The sequence below is a fragment of the Oreochromis niloticus genome, linkage group LG14, assembly GCF_001858045.2.
Source record: "Oreochromis niloticus isolate F11D_XX linkage group LG14, O_niloticus_UMD_NMBU, whole genome shotgun sequence".
Lineage (NCBI taxonomy): Eukaryota > Metazoa > Chordata > Actinopteri > Cichliformes > Cichlidae > Oreochromis > Oreochromis niloticus.
Genome location: NC_031979.2, coordinates 27,103,633 through 27,121,840, shown reverse-complemented (window position 1 = coordinate 27,121,840; position 18,208 = coordinate 27,103,633). Strand labels below are relative to the sequence as shown.

At 41.5% G+C, this 18,208-nt stretch overlaps 1 protein-coding gene and 1 long non-coding RNA gene across 3 annotated transcripts in view; one reads left to right on the top strand and one right to left on the bottom strand.

The window, feature by feature from the left end:
* dph1 (diphthamide biosynthesis 1) overlaps positions 1-10,550 on the top strand; it is a 60,347-nt gene extending 49,797 nt beyond the window's left edge. For both annotated transcript variants that reach the window (XM_003440119.5, XM_019345267.2), the window contains 3 exons: positions 6,804-6,882; positions 9,250-9,384; positions 9,743-10,550. In XM_003440119.5, the coding sequence (XP_003440167.1) occupies positions 6,804-6,882; positions 9,250-9,384; positions 9,743-9,823 (295 nt within the window). In that variant the 3' untranslated portion in view covers positions 9,824-10,550. The remainder of the gene's footprint in view (positions 1-6,803; positions 6,883-9,249; positions 9,385-9,742) is intronic.
* LOC112842160 (uncharacterized) overlaps positions 1-18,208 on the bottom strand; it is a 41,024-nt gene that overhangs the window by 16,508 nt on the left and 6,308 nt on the right. The window lies entirely within an intron of this gene.

The following is an 18,208-nucleotide window of genomic DNA, read 5'->3' as shown; positions in this document are numbered from 1 at the left end:
ACACATGCGCTAACGCATGCCCTAATTAAAGCGTGCTCTTCATTTAGTTAGAAATGCTGAGCCGAAGCAGAGGAAGCAAAATGATTTCTCATATTCTCTTGCACTGTTTTTCATTCTGTTTTGTGCTCTGTTTTTCCTTGTTCGTGTGCTATGCCATACAGCAACATTAAATCCAAAAATTAATTAACCTACACACATCCCTAAAACTCCTCCTTTGGCTCTTTGTGTTCTTCATTTGCCAATTCTTTATCACTGCTGTGTCTCTCTGATATAAAGGCTGGGTAATTTATCTTTCACATCAAGGACCCTGCCAGAAATCTAGTGTTCAGCAGCTAGTAGTCACCTAAAATTTGCAATCAGCAGCATTTGAAATGTATTCTGTAAGCATCACTGCACACTTAATTGGGTAGTCAGCATAATTTGCAAATGGGTGCTATAACAGGGAGCTGACAAACAGAGTTTATAGCTTTATACACAAAATTGGCATTCAAGTCCTGGGGAGAATCCATGATTTTGCATATGGCATAAAAGCAAATGGTCCAATGTAATGAACTTGAACAAGCCATAAAATTTCAGTTTGGCACAAAGTGCATTGAAAAGGGATCTTTATACACAAATCATACATTGAAGTGCATACTTTCAGTCTGTTTTGCAGTAAAGTTAAAGTAGAAAGTACATCAACCTTGCCCTTGATGAAGATTCAGGGGTTTTTTTCTTTAGGTTTTACTTCTGTTTATGTAAGAATTTTACTTGTGAAGCCAGGAAACCTGAAGCAACTTGATAAAGACGCTCTCATTCCCTCGTACACTAAGGTCTTGACTTTAACAGCCTGATATGTGTAGTGGCAGGTCCTGAAGCATTCTCTGCTGTGTAGCACTGTAACCCAGTCCAGCAACTTACAGGTGTCTTTTAGACATGAACTCCTCACGTTTTATTCAATGAAATATCAAGTACTCTGGCTCCAAGGTTCAGTTTCTCTGATTTATCTGACTTCCAACCAGAAGAGCAGAGTTAAAGATGGATAAGGGGTTAGTGAAACACTGATGTGCAGCAGCGCCAATCACATTCGCACAGGCACAGCACTCACACTCCCTCAGATTGGCCTCTCACTGTGGAGTAATGAGAGGTGTGATGTGTGAGGGAGGAGTGGGTGAGAAAGGGACAGAAGGTCTGAGAGAGAGTTGGGGAGAGAGAGAGAGAGATGCAGAGGTAGTTGAGGGGGCTGTGTTTGGAAAGCGAGCGATCACGGTAAAAAGATTATTTTTTTATTTGTTTTTTTGGCTCTTGTCTTCAGACTGACGTATGAGTACAACTCAAACATTATGTAATTCAGGCACGATTCACTCAACCAAAACAAACCCTCATTACAGACAAAGAGGTTTCCAGCAAGATCTGTTTCACTAACATTAAAACTAAAGCCCAATCTACACATGTATCTCAGGTAGAGATTTATTGTATGGTTTTACACAATTTTTTTATACCATCAGTAAACCCTAGATTTTATTTTCCTTTAATTATTTAAAAAAAACAAAAAAAAAACAGCTTTCAATAGATGACAAATTCATGTTATCACCCAAAGTGACCATGAAGTTAAATTAGCACCATACTACAGCAGGTCTGGAACTAGAAACAAAACCAGAATATTATTAACCTTCAGGGTGATGATTTATTGCTATGCTGTTTTATTGGTTTGTAATAGTTTTATCTAGGTGCACCTAATAAGCTGTCCATGGAATGTATATACATCAGAAAATAGTGCAGGAGTAGTCTGCCTTTGTACTATTGCAGACTAGGGCTGTTTATCATTTCAGAGTGCTGGAGCCAACACAAAACCTGAGTTTCTGTGCTGGTCATAAAAGTTATCTGAGAATCTTGTCTAGTTCATGTTTGGTTAAATAGTTCAAGTTACTATTGGGCTGGTCGTTATGGGCTATTCCTTCCCTGTACACTTGTCACATCAGCATGGTTTGCTGACATTTATTCACCAATAAGAAGTCAGACTCATTTCTGGTAGAAGCTGGAGTTCACCAGGTTAGTGGTAGTTGTGGAGGGTTTTAGGCTTGATGGTTCCCATGGCCCGGGGGGTTGGACCGCTGTACTAGGAGGCTAAGGGGTAGCACCGATGCCTGCCAGTATTTTTATGGACACTTGTTGCTGCAGATGCATTTCAACGAGTGCAAAAGAACAAAAACAGGACTGATGGACGATTGTCGGCTATTTAGAGCCATTTCCTTCATTTTTAATAATGTGGCTTTGTCTGTAATCATAAAATAGTTCCTTAACAAGCCTAAAAAATTTGACATTTGAAGATGACTTGCTGCCAACATTGTCCATATTACTGGTGATAAATATTTATTAGGGGTGACAACTTTAAGTGGAATTCTTCTGATGATAATTTTAACATTTATTTATATATTTATCAAACCATTAGTTTGTTCACCTCTACTATTTTTTTTCACCTTGCTCCTCCAAATAGTTTGTGAGACAATTATAGACAATACAATTCACCAAGTGTTTGAAGCTGTGTCAAATCTGCTTGTGTTAAAGGAGGAATTAAAGAGAGAGACAAAGCGAGGGAGATTGAAAGATAGACGGTGAGGCGGTAAAAGACTCACTACTGCTCAGCACTAACCAACATAGCACACTGTACAGATCCCACCCTCAGGCTTTCTTTGTCATTAGACACACACATACTCACTCATATAAAGTGAGAGGCACCATTAACATATGCTCTTAAGAGTGTAATTAGGCTGTCCCCAAGCAGGTTTTAAACTGTTGTGCAGACATCTGCACAGCACACACTTATCTCAGCCAGACAGCAAATGCCAGCCGCTATATTTCAGCCTTTTATCTCTGTTCGAATATTTTTGGGGTCTGGGAGGGGGGCTCCAAAGAAAAAGAAATTGTTTATTTTAATTCAATTAGCTAGTTTGCAATCAAAGGTGAAGAAATTGTTCTCTCCTTGGAGTTCTGAAAGGTTAATTGTTCTTGCTCTTGGCAGGTCAAGTTTGTAAGTGTAATTGAAGCAGAGCCACACAGGTGGAGGCTGGGGTGTAATGGGCCACAGCGGGTAATGCAGTATACTCAGGCTGGAGCTCACATTGCATATCCAGATTTAAATGTCAGGCAGTTTTACCTTTATATATCACTTGCATGCTGCTCCTCTAAACCTTATATGTTGTGTTGTGTTGAAAGCATGATGTTTTTTAGAGCAGACAGATCATTTTCATAGAGGCTGACTAAATAACTGTCCACAAAAGTCTGTGTGGTATGAAAGACTCAAAGCACTTTCCTTCTGGAAAGTAATTTCCCGGTGACTTTTAGGCACCAACAACTGGGTGTGTTCCTCTTCTGTGAGGGTGTCATGACTAACTCGATAAAACCTTTCCTTAATCGATACAAAATGCAGGTAGGTCGGCGCTGCTTCAGGGTGCCCCATTTGACCATCAGTTTTTATCACTTGGTCGAAGACATTACACTCTGCTAAAGGCCTTGAATGCATCCCCACACACTATGCCAAAAGGTTATTAAACCCCGGGCCAACCTGTCCCAAGAATTAAGGGATGCATCAGTCGCGAGCTAACTCCAGCCTTTACTCTGTGTTTTGCCCTGCTATTTAATTTGAAGTGGCTCTATGGGATATTTGTGCATGTCCCCATGCACACACCTAACCTCCACCCACTTTGCCTCCAGCAAAGCCCCGGGCCAAACTAGGGTTTCGTTGACCGGGTTCTGTATGTAGCCTGAGTCCACCATATCCTGGCTGAGGGAGGGTGTTGGAGGGCCAGCGACATGGAACACTTGTCCCACCTCCATCCGCACACACTCTTGCCGGACATATCCCAGTCGTCCGTACTTCCAGCAGTCCTGCCCTGATCCTCATGCAACTCCCGGTGAGTGAGGTGTGCCATCTTTAGCGGTGGGACCTGCAAAGAGACAGAGAGGTGGGAAGGGTAGATGATGCTGGTGGCGGGCCTCAATGGTGATGCATTCCGCAGCTGCCTCCATGGAGCCGGGACCAGCCAACTACTCGTGGTTGCAGCTGCCCCAGGCCGATTGGTCGGTTGTAGCGGACCCACTCTGTTGTGTCCACTGGGAGCCTCTCCATGAAATGCTCGAGCAGCAAAGCCTCTCCTTTGGTTGAGCCAGGCTGCAGCCACCTGGCGAGGGCAGATCTGCTGGCCCCATCAGGTCTCCCTGGAAACTGCGGCGATGGTCTTTCGGTGTGAGCTCCAGCTGATCCAGTATCGCCTGGCGAACACACTGGAAGCTGACCTTTACCATTGTGGGGAGGCTCAGCGCCGCCACATGTACCTTGCTGACCACTGTGGTACCAGATCCTCCAACACTCTGGTCCGGTGCTCGGCCAGGTGCTGCAATTGATCAAACTGTTTCCGGTGCACCATCGCCTGCTCCATATGCATGGCAGCTAGCTTCACCACCATATGGGCCAGCCCCTTCAATGGCTGCGCCAGTCGCTGGTCCATCATCCTTCACCGGACTGGGTTTTGGTCCCATTGTGGTATGCAGTACCCAAGGCACACAGCATGGGTGCTTTTATTTGCCATACTTTCTTTTCTTGCACAACTTTCACGCTGCCTTGTCCCCTTACGGCACACACCTCTCTTTTCAGGTCCCTGCATCCAACTGAAATAGGGAAGGCATGACCAGGTGATGGAAAACAACGTTGTAGGTCATCCTCCCCTGATACCACACCCTAAACCCACTGCTCCACCCCTCCCCTGCAGCTGAGCTACAAACCACACTGTGCCCACAGTCTGTTCCACTGTTTATTTATTTTAGGTAATCTTGGTTTGTGAGCAAATTGTGGAACAAGGCTCAAATGAGACTGTGTACCTCTCCTGTTTTTTGAAGTCTTTGTGTTTTACTGTACGTCATGATGATATCAGTTCTCTTCCACACTTGCTAAAATGATTTCAAAGATAGGGGTTATAAATACTGTTTCCACTGCTTTTAAGGAACAATACAGTGGCACTATGTGCCTTACCACACTGCAACATTTAGAAAATCTCATTGCTAACACTTTTAAGTCCCGCCTCAGTTCATGTGCCAATCAGCTATCTTCTCCCTATGAAGGACGAATCCTTTCTTCCTTCCCTTTTCATGCTTTTTGTCTTACTTCCCTCTCTACTCTCAGAGTTAGCCCTGAGGATTTACTCTTTGCTTATTAATCACCCTCTCTCTTTTTTTTTATCACTTCCAGTGTTCTTTTTGAATCTTGCACTGCAAATTTGCATATTCAAAAACATGTTGCATATAAAAACACGCATATACAAACTGTCGGTTTTCCTCCTATATTTAGCCCTTTTCCCCACTGTTTTCCTGCACTAAGGCCGCTTTGATGCACGTGCAGTGTTTGTGTGTTTAAAGGCTCTGGTTATGAAAAGCGGCTGATAGACCTAAAGGTCACATTTCAGATTCCAATCTCCATCTAAACTTGGCCAACTTAGGACTGAGGAGATTGGTGCTTGGTTGAAATGTCTCTGACTCAGCTGGCTCTCAAATTAGGAGGATGAATCAGAATTCACTCTTTGGGGGGAGCCTTTTTTTTAAGTGTTATTTGAAAATGAGAAAATGCCATGCATTTGCCCAGAGGGGGTGGAATAATTCTGTGACTGAAAGCAGAGTGGAGTGAGCGTCAGCGGTGCAATCAATTCTGCAGCTGAGAAACTGTGTGAAAGTTGGAAAATGAGGGAAAGACAGAAAGGAAATTTGACGCAGTACCATACACTTGAAAGTAGTCAAGCACTCGCAAACCAAATCTCAAACTGGTGTGTCCTCATTGACATTTACTTAGCATTAGTCTTTATATACACTGCAGTTCATTTTGTATTTATCAATCATTCTGATGGATCTTCATCATAAGGATTAGGGACAGGGAATGCTATGCTTCCTCAGTAGAGACGGAGCTGTGAATAGCATTGATCTGTGAAAGCTAACCCCCGTAGCCCCAGCCACTTTCCGTCTCCATTTTCCCATTGTTCAGTTTTCCCTGCAGCTGTTTACTTCTACACCCTCCTCATCCTACTCCCATGCATTTTCCAGAGTAAACACTTTCCTCCCTGCCTGTCTTCTTCCTCTCTTCTGCCTCACTTCTGTCTTCTCTTCTTGCCTGCGCCTCTTCAACCCCCCCTCCGGTTTTTCATCTTCATTGCTCATTCTCCCTATCGCTCTGTATCTGTGTCCTTCTCTCTCTTTTTTTTCCCACCCCCCTCCCCATCTCTTTAATACACAGCCGCTTCACCACTAAACCTACGCCCACCCCACCCCATCCCTCCGCCACCCTGTCTGCGAGCAATGTAGGCTACCTCCGTGGAGACCGGCTGGTGCGGCTTTTTTATTCACACTCACCTAACCTCTTCCTCTTTCCTTTCACAGCATTTCCTTTTACCCCTGTTTGCATCTTTTGCTGTATTTTTTTTTCCTCTCTGTTTTTGCCTCTTGCAACCAGTCGGCACCACTAGACCACTTGAAGCCTTCATCCCTGTCTTTTTAGCCTCCCTCTTTCTGACTATGCATTCAGATGGTGTCGCATGGCTGTCTTTAGAACTGTTGCAAATCAGGACAGATCTCTCCAACAGATGCTGGAGGTCAGGTGGAGGGAGTCTCCTCGCACAACCCACTGCATCACGTACCCACATGCAGTGTGCAGTTGTAGATGTGCTCTGCCTGTCTAATAGGATCTTAGTCTCTCAACGTTATTGCTTAACTGTTACACTCGCATTTGCACTGATTCTCAAGTGTACGTTTGAGCTAAAATTTGCACCTACTCCTTCTTACAGGTGGGTTCAGATCGCTTGTCCACGCCTTTCTATCGACTGGGGCACTGCCTTCTCCAAACCCCTTCTCTCTCCATATGAGGTAAGCATCAACCTTACAGCCTCTCAACAAGCCGCTAATCGCTTTTCATACAAGTGTCACACATTTCACACACACACACAGACCTTCCTGTCTGCACATAACCTGACTGATGTCGTGTTGAAGCCTTCATCAAAGTGCAGAAGGAGAAAGTTACATTGTTAAGTGATTTTTCAAGTTGTATAAGACTCATCAAGGCCTTGCTTGTGCTGGAGATGAAGAATTATGTCTAGTTCTTCCTCCCTCTTCCTCTCCCTGCCATAAAGCACGCCAGCACACGCATATAAAACACCATCAGCAGCAGACTAGCCCCCCCTGCTGGCTGCAGAACCATATAGACACCCCCCACCCCTTTCAGCTATCTTGTTTTTCTAAAGGGAGAGAAATGGATCGGACAGCATCCCATAAAGATCCATTTCAAAGCATGTGTTTGTTTGTCTGCAGCTGTTGTAGCAAAAAGAAAGCAGGCTTGTTTTGTGATGAGCTTGGCAGTTATGTCACATTATGCTGTTATGTGACCTCACTGGTTAGCACTTGAAGTCAACTATTAATTCGTTCAACAATTTTTTTTCCCTCAGATGTATGCCACTGATTTGAATACTGAAATGGCTGCAAGGGGAATTGCTGTCTTGAATATTGGATTGTGATTTGAAATGGCTGCTGTTATATTCAGACTACACATCTTTGTGCGCCGCACACGACGTGAAAGCACTTAGATTTCAGAACGGGGCCATTAAGAATAATGATAGCATTCACCTTAGAAGAAAAAGTAATGGTTATTTTGCATTGTTTTTGACTGAGGTCTATAACGGCGCGTGCGAAGACGGAAATTCGCCCTGCTGTAATGAGGAAAGCAGCAATCTGTTTTCTTAAGCCCTTTGTGCTACAGTTTGCTTTGCTCTCCCCGCCAGCTATTTGGGAACGATGTTTGTGCATTTAAATAATTTGGTGCTGCTCTTGTGTCTGTATATGCGCGCTTGTGATAAGTCTTAATTCACCCGCATCTCATACCTATGAGTGTTACACGTCTCGGTGCGCTATGCTTTTCACTGTGGCATTTAGGAGGAAGATGAAGAGGAATGAGATGGGAGGGTGAAGTGAGCAAGGAGATTTATTTTCAGTGCGTCTCATGTTATATTTATAGTCAATAAGACACACTTGGCTCTCCTGTCAGAGCAGGGATTAGCAAGAGAAGCTAGCTTCCACAGAGAGAGGCAGTTGGTGTGAGAGGGGAGAGAACGAGAGCAGTGGGGAAAAGAGAGAGAAGCGAGAAACTGATTGAATAAGGGGTAGACGAGAGGAGGAGACTCTGGTAGAAGGCTGCCTGGAGAAAGGAAGGGATGGTTACTCTGTAGTGTTTTTATTTTTTTGATAGATTGTGTTTTAAAATCTGGATATGGAGAAAGTTATTTTGCCTGAAAAACACATATTTATGAGATTTTTTAACATAGCTGGGATGCAATTATATCTTAAAAAAGAAAGAAAGAAGCTTTATTAAGTTTCCAGTACTTTCTTTTAAAGAAAAATAATGTTTTTACTTCTGGTTTTATTCAGAAAACTTAAGCCTTTGGGTAAGAGAACCGAACACTGCCTTGTCGGTTTGGGTGCGCGCTATACTAACGAACGACAGTCACAAGCTGCGCAACAGTGATGAATTATGTCGCACTAGAAGAAAGATTTCATCACTTTGAAGCTGAATTTTTCATGTCTCCTTTGAACTAAATTCTCTAACGGGTGTATTTGGAGTTTTATAAAATTTCTATGACTTGTTTTCTCATCATAATTCCATACATCATCGGAATTATTCCAAATAGTTCAAAGCTGAAGTTAGGTCTTGGCATCTAAACAGCTTGAAAGATGAACGAGTACTCGGATAAATGAATAAATGAACATTCAAATGATTTGTTCTTTCATTCAGAACGCTTGTTATGTATGCTTTTACTTTCGCTCGGAATCAGTATTCACAGGCATTTCTCTTCCATATGGAGCAGTCTTCACTTAAGTCACAGCTCTGTCATGCCACTGTTGTTGTTCCTCTCTAACAGCTGTTGTAGCGTTCAGTGCAGCTGCATAGGGATAACATGACAACTCTGCCTGTTATCCAAGCTTAATATTATGACACCTGTCTTGTCGGTATAGTCAGTCTGTTGTGTCTTCTCATCACTCTGTGGTTTCCTGCCGCTTGTTTGTCCAAAACGCTGAAAACTGCAGATACAGTACTAGGTGACAGTGAAAATCAGTGGAATCATGTACCATAACACCTTGGAGGGTGCCATTATTGCACCTTTTGCTTATCGGGTTTCTTGTCCTTTTTTGATTTGGTTCTGATTTGTCACTCTCTCGCCATCTGTATTTCTTGGTATCTTTCAGGCAGCTGTTGCTTTACAAGAGGTAGGCTGGAAGGAAGTCTACCCCATGGACTTCTACTCCAATCAGAGCCTGGGTCCGTGGGCACCTAACCACCCTGACAACCAACCTGTGCGGCCTGCTCGTAGACAGACTCAGGTGAATAGGGCTGGGAGATAAAAAAAAAGAATGAGTGACGGGTGGGGAACGCTGATAAAAAGCGATTACACACTGTTCAACTCATGCTTGATGGTCTTTATCAGAATGTCACCACACTGACACCCAGTGGCACCGTGACAACAGGACATGTATCTCGACATCTCTTTGTAAGGCGTGGCTATGACCTTGACCTTGATGTTCCTTTTACCTATTAAAAATGAAGAAGGATGCATAGATATTGATTTAATTACTGCTCTGTGGATACAGTAGCCGTATTTCCCAGTATTACCATTTGTATGTCTGAGGTAGGTACTGTCACCGCTCCAAGTGTTAATGCTATCCCTCTTCCTGCCTGCAGAAAAAAGGCTCGGAGCCAGCCATTCCTGCCAAGCACTGTGAGCAGAACCAGTGCGCCCCCTGTGGCTGCCAAGGGGAATGACACATCGTGACCAGCGCTGTCTTTAACTCGTGTGTCTGCATCTGCTAACAAGCAGAGGGAGGTCAGACCAGAAGAGGAAAAATGGGAATTTCAGTCAGTCTAACTTCAGAGGAGTTTTCAGCTTCTTTTTCAAATAGATTGGGAGTTATATATATGGCTTCTAATCTTACAGGACAGCAGATCAAACTAAAATGTTTCCATTATTTATTTTATTTTTTTGCATGTATTCTGGTTTAAAAATACATGCAAGTAAGAGAATATCTTACATTTTCAGGCTCTTGCATGTTCATGTCAGTCTGATTGTTATGACGAAGCTGCTTCCTGCTGTGCTACGAAATGAATTCTGCCTGCAAAGGGGAAATATGTGGGCCTTTCTGTAATGGAGATTCTTCTTTTATGATTGTTCCAAAAGAAAGCGTGAGATGACCTTGAGCATGCTGTAAGGAATTAAGTGTCTGCCAATGTGGGTGGCTCTAGTCAAATGCAATCCACTTGGGCGAAGCACTGTAAACTGACACTTAAAATGAGATTCGCTTTATGCTGCGTTTTAAAAACAGCCGGCCACATTGTAGGAAGCACTTTTGTACGCTCAGCGTGTCATTTTGTGTTTTTCATACTTTCACATTTTCTGCCGATATGTGAGCAGTTGAGATGCGACCTGACCCTGTTTTGCTTTCTTGTTTTTGTGGTGAAATTGTGAAAACAGTAAATCAGAAATGAAACCTTTCTTGTTGGGAGCAGGTTTTTTTCCCCCTAAATGCAGTGCTGTTCTGAAGCTATGAGCCTGTTTTTAAAGCTGAGTGGTATGAGTTCCTAGATGCGTGCAGAGCTAGTCACGACTGCTCTCCATTCTCATTATTTATTGATGGTGGAGTCTGTCAATAAATAAATAAATAATCCTCCTATTGCTGTTTGGCCGTTACAGCAAAAACTGATTGACAGAAGCCCACCGTGGCCTCAGCTGATCCCAAGAACCCTCCCCAGGTGGCAGCACAGTGTGACAGGTGATCTTTGGAGAGTTTTAATTCTAAACAACTACCCAGCTTCTCCAATCACATCCTCACTCTGCTTTCCACCTTTGTATCACTTCAACAGCAAATGCCAGTGAGATAGAGCGATACTGCCAGACATATCCGGGATGCGTCACGTGTCCCGCTAGCAGCTACATTTTTTAAGAGCTCAGTATTTGCCACAGTACCGTGTGTTATGCATAGCAGTCGGGAATAAATTATTGGCCAGCAGAGCTCTCTTTCAGCTGATGTTCGATTTATATTCTAGTTTGTTCTGTCACAGGCAAAGAAGGAGGAATGTTAACAATCTGCCCTTTCCTCCTCTCATAACCCTTCAGGTTTGTTATCCCAGTCTAAAGATTTGTCATGATTTAAATAAAAAATGATTTACTGATTACAACATAAATAAAAGGGTTTTTTGGGTTTTTTTTAAAAGACAGATCATATACATTGAACTTTATGGTTGTAAATTTAACCATAATAGAAACGAGCTAGGAAAAAAAAACATTAATATTTAATATCCAGCCATTTACTTTCTGCTGCTTATCTGATTTAGGGTCACAAAGGTGATGTAGCCACTCACAGCTAGGGCGAGAGGCGGTGTACCGCCTCGACAGGTTGCCAGTCTGTCTACTGCATGGTAACACAGACAACACTCAACATTCACACACATGGCAGGTTTAGAATTGCTGATTAGCCTAACATGCATGTATCTGGACTGTGAAGGGGTATCAAGAGAGAAGCCTGGTATGGGGACAAGATGCAAACTGCACATAGAAAGAACCCAGGTGCTTCTTGTTGTGGGGCAATAGTGCTAACCACTCCACCACCACCATGCCTCCCTTATATTTAAATACAAAATTGTTAAATTAGATCATTATTACTTTCTTAGTCAAGTAAACTTAAAAAATTATGACGACCTCAAATACTGACTGCTGAAATCAGATACTGCTGAGATCAGTCTTGTGATCTAAACTTCATCAAAGATGATGGCAGTTAGTGAAACGGGACAAAAACTGGTTCACAGGTTTTGTAATGTTTGGTAACGCCGCCTCACCTCCCTGCTTATAGACCCCTTAAAAAAAAGTATGTAAAGAATCTGTTAGAATTTAGAGTAAGAAATGAAATATTTTTATATTTGCAATCCACTGTATTTATTAGCCATTTACAAGTTTTATAAAACACCAGTTTCCACACAGGGAATATTTTTCTAAATAAAGTTCATATAGTGGCTTGCAAAAGTATTCGGCCCCCTTGAACTTTCCCACATTTTGTCACATTACAGCCACAAACATGAATCAATTTTATTGGAATTCCACGTGAAAGACCAATACAAAGTGGTGTACACGTGAGAAGTGGAACGAAAATCATACATGATTCCAAACATTTTTTACAAATAAATAACTGAAAAGTGGGGTGTGCGTAATTATTCAGCCCCCTGAGTCAATACTTTGTAGAACCACCTTTTGCTGCAATTACAGCTGCCAGTCTTTTAGGGTATGTCTCTACCAGCTTTGCACATCTACAGACTGAAATTCTTGCCCATTCTTCTTTGCAAAACGGCTCCACAACTGCTCTGTGACGGCCTCAGAAGTTGTCTAAGAGAATATTGGGAGCAACAACACCATGAAATCCAAAGAACACACCAGACAGGTCAGGGATAAAGTTATTGAGAAATTTAAAGCAGGCTTAGGCTACAAAAAGATTTCCCAAGCCTTGAACATCCCACGGAAGGAGTATGGCACAACTGTAAACCTACCAAGACAAGGCCGTCCACCTAAACTCACAGGCCGAACAAGGAGAGCGCTGATCAGAAATGCAGCCAAGAGGCCCATGGTGACTCTGGACGAGCTGCAGAGATCTACAGCTCAGGTGGGGGAATCTGTCCATAGGACAACTATTAGTCATGCACTGCACAAAGTTGGCCTTTATGGAAGAGTGGCAAGAAGACAGCCATTGTTAAAAGAAAACCATAAGAAGTCCCGTTTGCAGTTTGCCACAAGCCATGTGGGGGACACAGCAAACATGTGGAAGAAGGTGCTCTGGTCAGATGAGACCAAAATGCAAAACGCTATGTGTGGCGGAAAACTAACACTGCACATCACTCTGAACACACCATCCCCACTGTCAAATGTGGTGGCAGCATCATGCTCTGGGGGTGCTTCTCTTCAGCAGGGACAGGGAAGCTGGTCAGAGCTGATGGGAAGATGGATGGAGCCAAATACAGGGCAATCTTGGAAGAAAACCTCTTGGTGTCTGCAAAAGACTTGAGACTGGGGCGGAGGTTCACCTTCCAGCAGGACAACGACTCTAAACATAAAGCCAGGGCAACAATGGAATGGTTTAAAACAAAACATATCCATGTGTTAGAATGGCCCAGTCAAAGTCCAGATCTAAATCCAATCGAGAATCTGTGGCAAGATCTGAAAACTGCTGTTCACAAACGCTGTCCATCTAATCTGACTGAGCTGGAGCTGTTTTGCAAAGAAGAATGGGCAAGGATTTCAGTCTGTAGATGTGCAAAGCTGGTAGAGACATACCCTAAAAGACTGGCAGCTGTAACTGCAGCAAAAGGTGGTTCTACAAAGTATTGACTCAGGGGGCTGAATAATTACGCACACCCCACTTTTCAGTTATTTATTTGTAAAAAATGTTTGGAATCATGTATGATTTTCGTTCCACTTCTCACGTGTACACCACTTTGTATTGGTCTTTCACGTGGAATTCCAATAAAATTGATTCATGTTTGTGGCTGTAATGTGACAAAATGTGGAAAAGTTCAAGGGGGCCGAATACTTTTGCAAGCCACTGTATATATAGCTAACAAAATCATTTTTAATCAGCGAGTGAAGATTATTATTTGATTATTTAACTGTAACAAATTATCAGTTTACAGGTTTGTAAATGATGGTCATTAGGAAATGTTACCAAAAAGCACCAGACATTTTTGTAGTTTTTTGTGAGGATAAATTAAATCATCAATAATAACTTTTTTCTGATGCATTTAAATCCTTATTGAGTAACAAATTACATTTACGGCTTCTACATGAAATGTGGTGTATCAATACCATGATAATAATAATATCACCTTTATGCCCATCACCTCAAATTTACATAAGAATTAAACATACTAAATATATCATTTGAAATTTGACACTTTCTAGTTTGATTTTTAAGCACCTTATACTTCATTTTGCTTTTGCTTCATTTTCCCTCATAAAGACGATTTATTTTTTTTAATGTTCAAAGCTAATGCTTAGTTTTATACGTAAAAGGTCCAAATAACTAGGAGAAATTAAAAATGGATTCCAAACAAGGGCGTTGGTCTGAGGATGTTAAAGACTTTTTATTGCTCTTGAAGTATGCTCTAAATTTGATTAAATATTCCCCTGGGATGAGTCCCCGTGTGTTTCTTGTGTTGTATACGGAAATCAAATACTTAAAAGTAAATTTATGAGTATTTGGATGCAAGATTACAGTTCACAAAACCAAATGAAAACTAGATGTGAAAAAAATGTAGTAAAACCAAAGCTTTAGACAAATCCCAAAATGGAAAGGATATTTGTATAAGACATGCTAAAAACATCATTTTGTAACAGTTTGGTTGAATTTGTCAAGACAAAAATAAAAAGGAATTTTAACCCTCTTAAGTGTTGTTCCTTTATAATAAAATATTTTTTTTAGCTAAAACCAAACATTTTAACAATAACAAACATATATGAAAGAAGCAAATTCTCTCTATAAACTAACCAGTCTAAAAAGAGAAGCTGAAATGATGAAAAACACAAACCTGTTACAACCCCAATTCTGAAAATGTGTAAAATGTAAATAAAAACAGAATGCAATGATTAGCACATCATAAATCCATATTTTATTCACCCTGCATTGTGTCTTGGAAATCACTGCATGGGCTGTGAATGGTACAGCAGATAGTAGTGATGATACTGTAATGTTACGGTGTGGATGGTATAGCACACTCTGTGAACAGAATTTGCTGTACAATCCACAAATATGAAGATGATCCAGAAATACTGCCATCTTCTGTGGACCAAGGCTAATTTTAAATGGACTGAGACAAAGTGGAAATAGTTTTATGGTCAGACACATTATTTTGAAATCAGACCGATCAAATTTCAAATTGAAATTTGAAACTCTTGTTATCAGCTCTCAGTCTCAGCAGCTGGAATCCTATATTACAAGAATAGAGCGTTCCCCATCTAAAAGCCCACAGCTGGTTTCTTCAGTTTACAGGCTTTTACAGACTGTTGTTAAAAGACGAGGGAAAGCTACACTGTGGTAAAAACACAGGCTTGTGCCAGCTGTTTTGAAAAGTGTCAAAAACAATTTAATACTTTTCTTAAAATTCTACATTTTCTCAGTATAAATATTTCACATGTTTTCTGTGTTTTTTGTAGAAAAAATGTGGGTTTATGAGATTCCCAATCATTGCATTCTGGTTTTATTTATGTTTTAAACATCATGCCAACATTTTCACAGCTGGGATTGTATTATTCTAGTTGGCTGTAACCGTTTCAAAACATATTGTGATAGCTTAATTTGTGCACATAGCTGCAAGGCTTTGGGGGAGGTAGACCTGAAAGTCAATGAGCTTCTCATGCACAGCTCTGCCAGCCTCTCCCAGTCTGACCTGTTACCTCAAGTACATTTTCTTCCATGCCAAAAGCTGAGCGACCACAAAGGGGCACTGTTTGCACAGCTTATTTGCATTCTTTTAAGCCATTCAAGTCACTTTTCACTTTTCATACTAGAAGCTGTGCACTGCATGATCGCACGTGATTACGTGTACTTGGTGGAGTGCAAGTACCCAGTGTGCTTTTGGTTGCTGGTGTGTGCAATTATTTTCCAGACGTGGAGGGAATTTGACTCCACGCTCCTTCATCCTGCTTGGCATCCCTTCTGCCCTGAGTGTGCTTGCCATCGCACTTTGTTTTGTGTCAACATCGAGTGTCTGGTCCCACGGAGAATTTATGACGTATTTATTATGGGTCTTATGACTACACAGGCCACACGATTTAGTTATCCTGGACAACAGGTGCTCAGGTCACGTACCATGCGCAGTGATACTGATGTAACCTGACTGGACGGTTAGCTGGTTGCCATTGGTGCCCGGCATTTGTTTGTGTAGCCCGCAGTGAGTGAGCAGTGATGTGACTCAAAAGTCATCAGTTAATGCACTCTCGACAACCACTCATCATTCAGAAGCCGAAGACTGATTGAAAACACATTTTTAGTAACTCTGAACTGTCTACCTGGGTTAATGTTTTGGGGATTTTTTTTCTCTCTATGTGAAAGCAGAGAAAAACATGTCAGCACCTGTGATGTATTTAGTCATTGTTTCTCTTATCTAGGGAAAGGCTGAGTCACAGATGGCTCATCCGGCCTTTATTTTCACCAGCCCCAACACCTTAATGCGTTTTAGGCAACTCACAGAGTAAACTCATCTTTCGTCTTTTTCATGTCGCTTATTTGTTTCTTCTTATTTCTGTCCAAAAAGGTAATCAGGTGTAAGTAGGGGAGGGGGTTAGAGGCTTATGGCACCACAACAAAAATAAAAATGAAGAGGAGTAGATTTGCTTTGCAAGTTTGATTTTGTATGTTCTTTTTTTTCATACCAGTTTGTCTTTGATGTACATTTTAACGCATACTGCGTGTTATTAGAGGGTGGGCAGGGGGAGGTGGGGCAGTAGAGGGCATGTATATAAAATCCAGATGGAGTTTGTGTTCCAGTGTTTGCTCCTGTGTCTCTGTTGTTTTCCTCTTTCTCTCTCTCTCTCTCTTTTCTCCCTCTACCATTTATTGGATTACATTAGAACAGAAAATAAATGATTTCGTTTACATTGCCTGTATTTACTTCTGTCAGGACACCGTAGGTGGGCGAAAAACTGTTTATAAAGACATATGAAGGAGAAAAAACTGTGTTTTGATGTTTGGATGATGGAGACTGCTGATTTCTTGTTGTGTGCTGTGCAACAGTATACTTGTGGTGTGACGGTGCATGTGCGATTTCGATTTCAGAAGAATAGCCCTCGAAAAAGGAGAGCCGCATGCTGTCACTGTGCAAGATGTTTCTGCATAATCTGGACATTTCTGGGATCATTTTCTTTACAGCATGTGTAAACCAAAATGCAGCAAGGCTTGTCGTTTCCCATTTCTGGATTTTGCTAAGAAGCATCAAATCTGCAATACAATGAGGAAAGCAAATCCCTCGGAACAAAGGTTACTGCTCTATTGAGAACAGAATTACAAAAGTGAACAGCTAAATTTGTCAAAACAGCTTATTATGTAAAGTTTCAAATGCTGTAATTCTGAGTATTTCTTTGAATTAGTTTGATTAAAATGGTTTCAAAAAAAAGATTGAGCTCTTCTTCAATCTATTTAATCACGTCTTGATTAAATCACTCTTCAGCATCCCTGGGGAAATTTGAACAATAAAGGCTGATGTCTAGATCCTGCAGACTCGTTGTGTGTGGGGGAGACAAGGCTGCGCAACAATGTGAAGGAAGGTTGCTAGAAGGTTGAATAAGAGTCTTTTGTGGGAAAAAAAAAAATAAGTGGTGTAAACTGATGACTAATTCTGCGTGGGAGGTCAGCCTGTCCCTGATCATCTGGCCAAGCACCACCCATGCACAGGGCTGTCACAAAGTCACCTTCTTCCTCAACACGTCCACGTCCTGCACTCTATTGTGAGTGTTTTCTTGTCCTCATTTCGTTCAGTTCTTTCTTATTCATTTTAGTGGGGGAAACCTGTTGAACAAATGAGGTACCGATTGTTGCAGTTTTCTTCTCTTTTTTGTTTATATTTTTCTGGCCTTTTATAGCCATGCTGTGAGGACAAGCAAGTCCTATTAAAAACCTTCAAACACTTTTTGGCTTTTCATGAAAACATTATTTCATAATGGTTTATCAAGATTTTGATCGTCCAGGAGCAGCAACACCCATTTTATCTACAGTTCAGTCTAAACACGTGTAAATCTGGTCTCAGTATTTCTCCCAAAACCAAACTGAAAGATCATTTACATAATAAATCTTCTTATTAACACTCTTTATGGTGCTAATGTACCTGTCTCTAATGATTACTTCCTTGATGTTTCTGAATCTGCATACTCCCACTCTCTATACGGTTAGGTTTAACATGACTGCCTGGTTAGAGGTCATTGTCTAAAAGCTGGAGTAATCAATGACCTGTAGGAAGTTCTTTCAGTCACAGAGGAAATGAGTCAGTTTAAATTGATGGATCATCCAGTAGTTCGCCACAAACATACATCATGTAATTTTATCAGTATCTGTTATCTTTTAGTTAATAATTTAACATATGGATTTGAACATTAATAAAACGCCCTGAACATTATTGAGT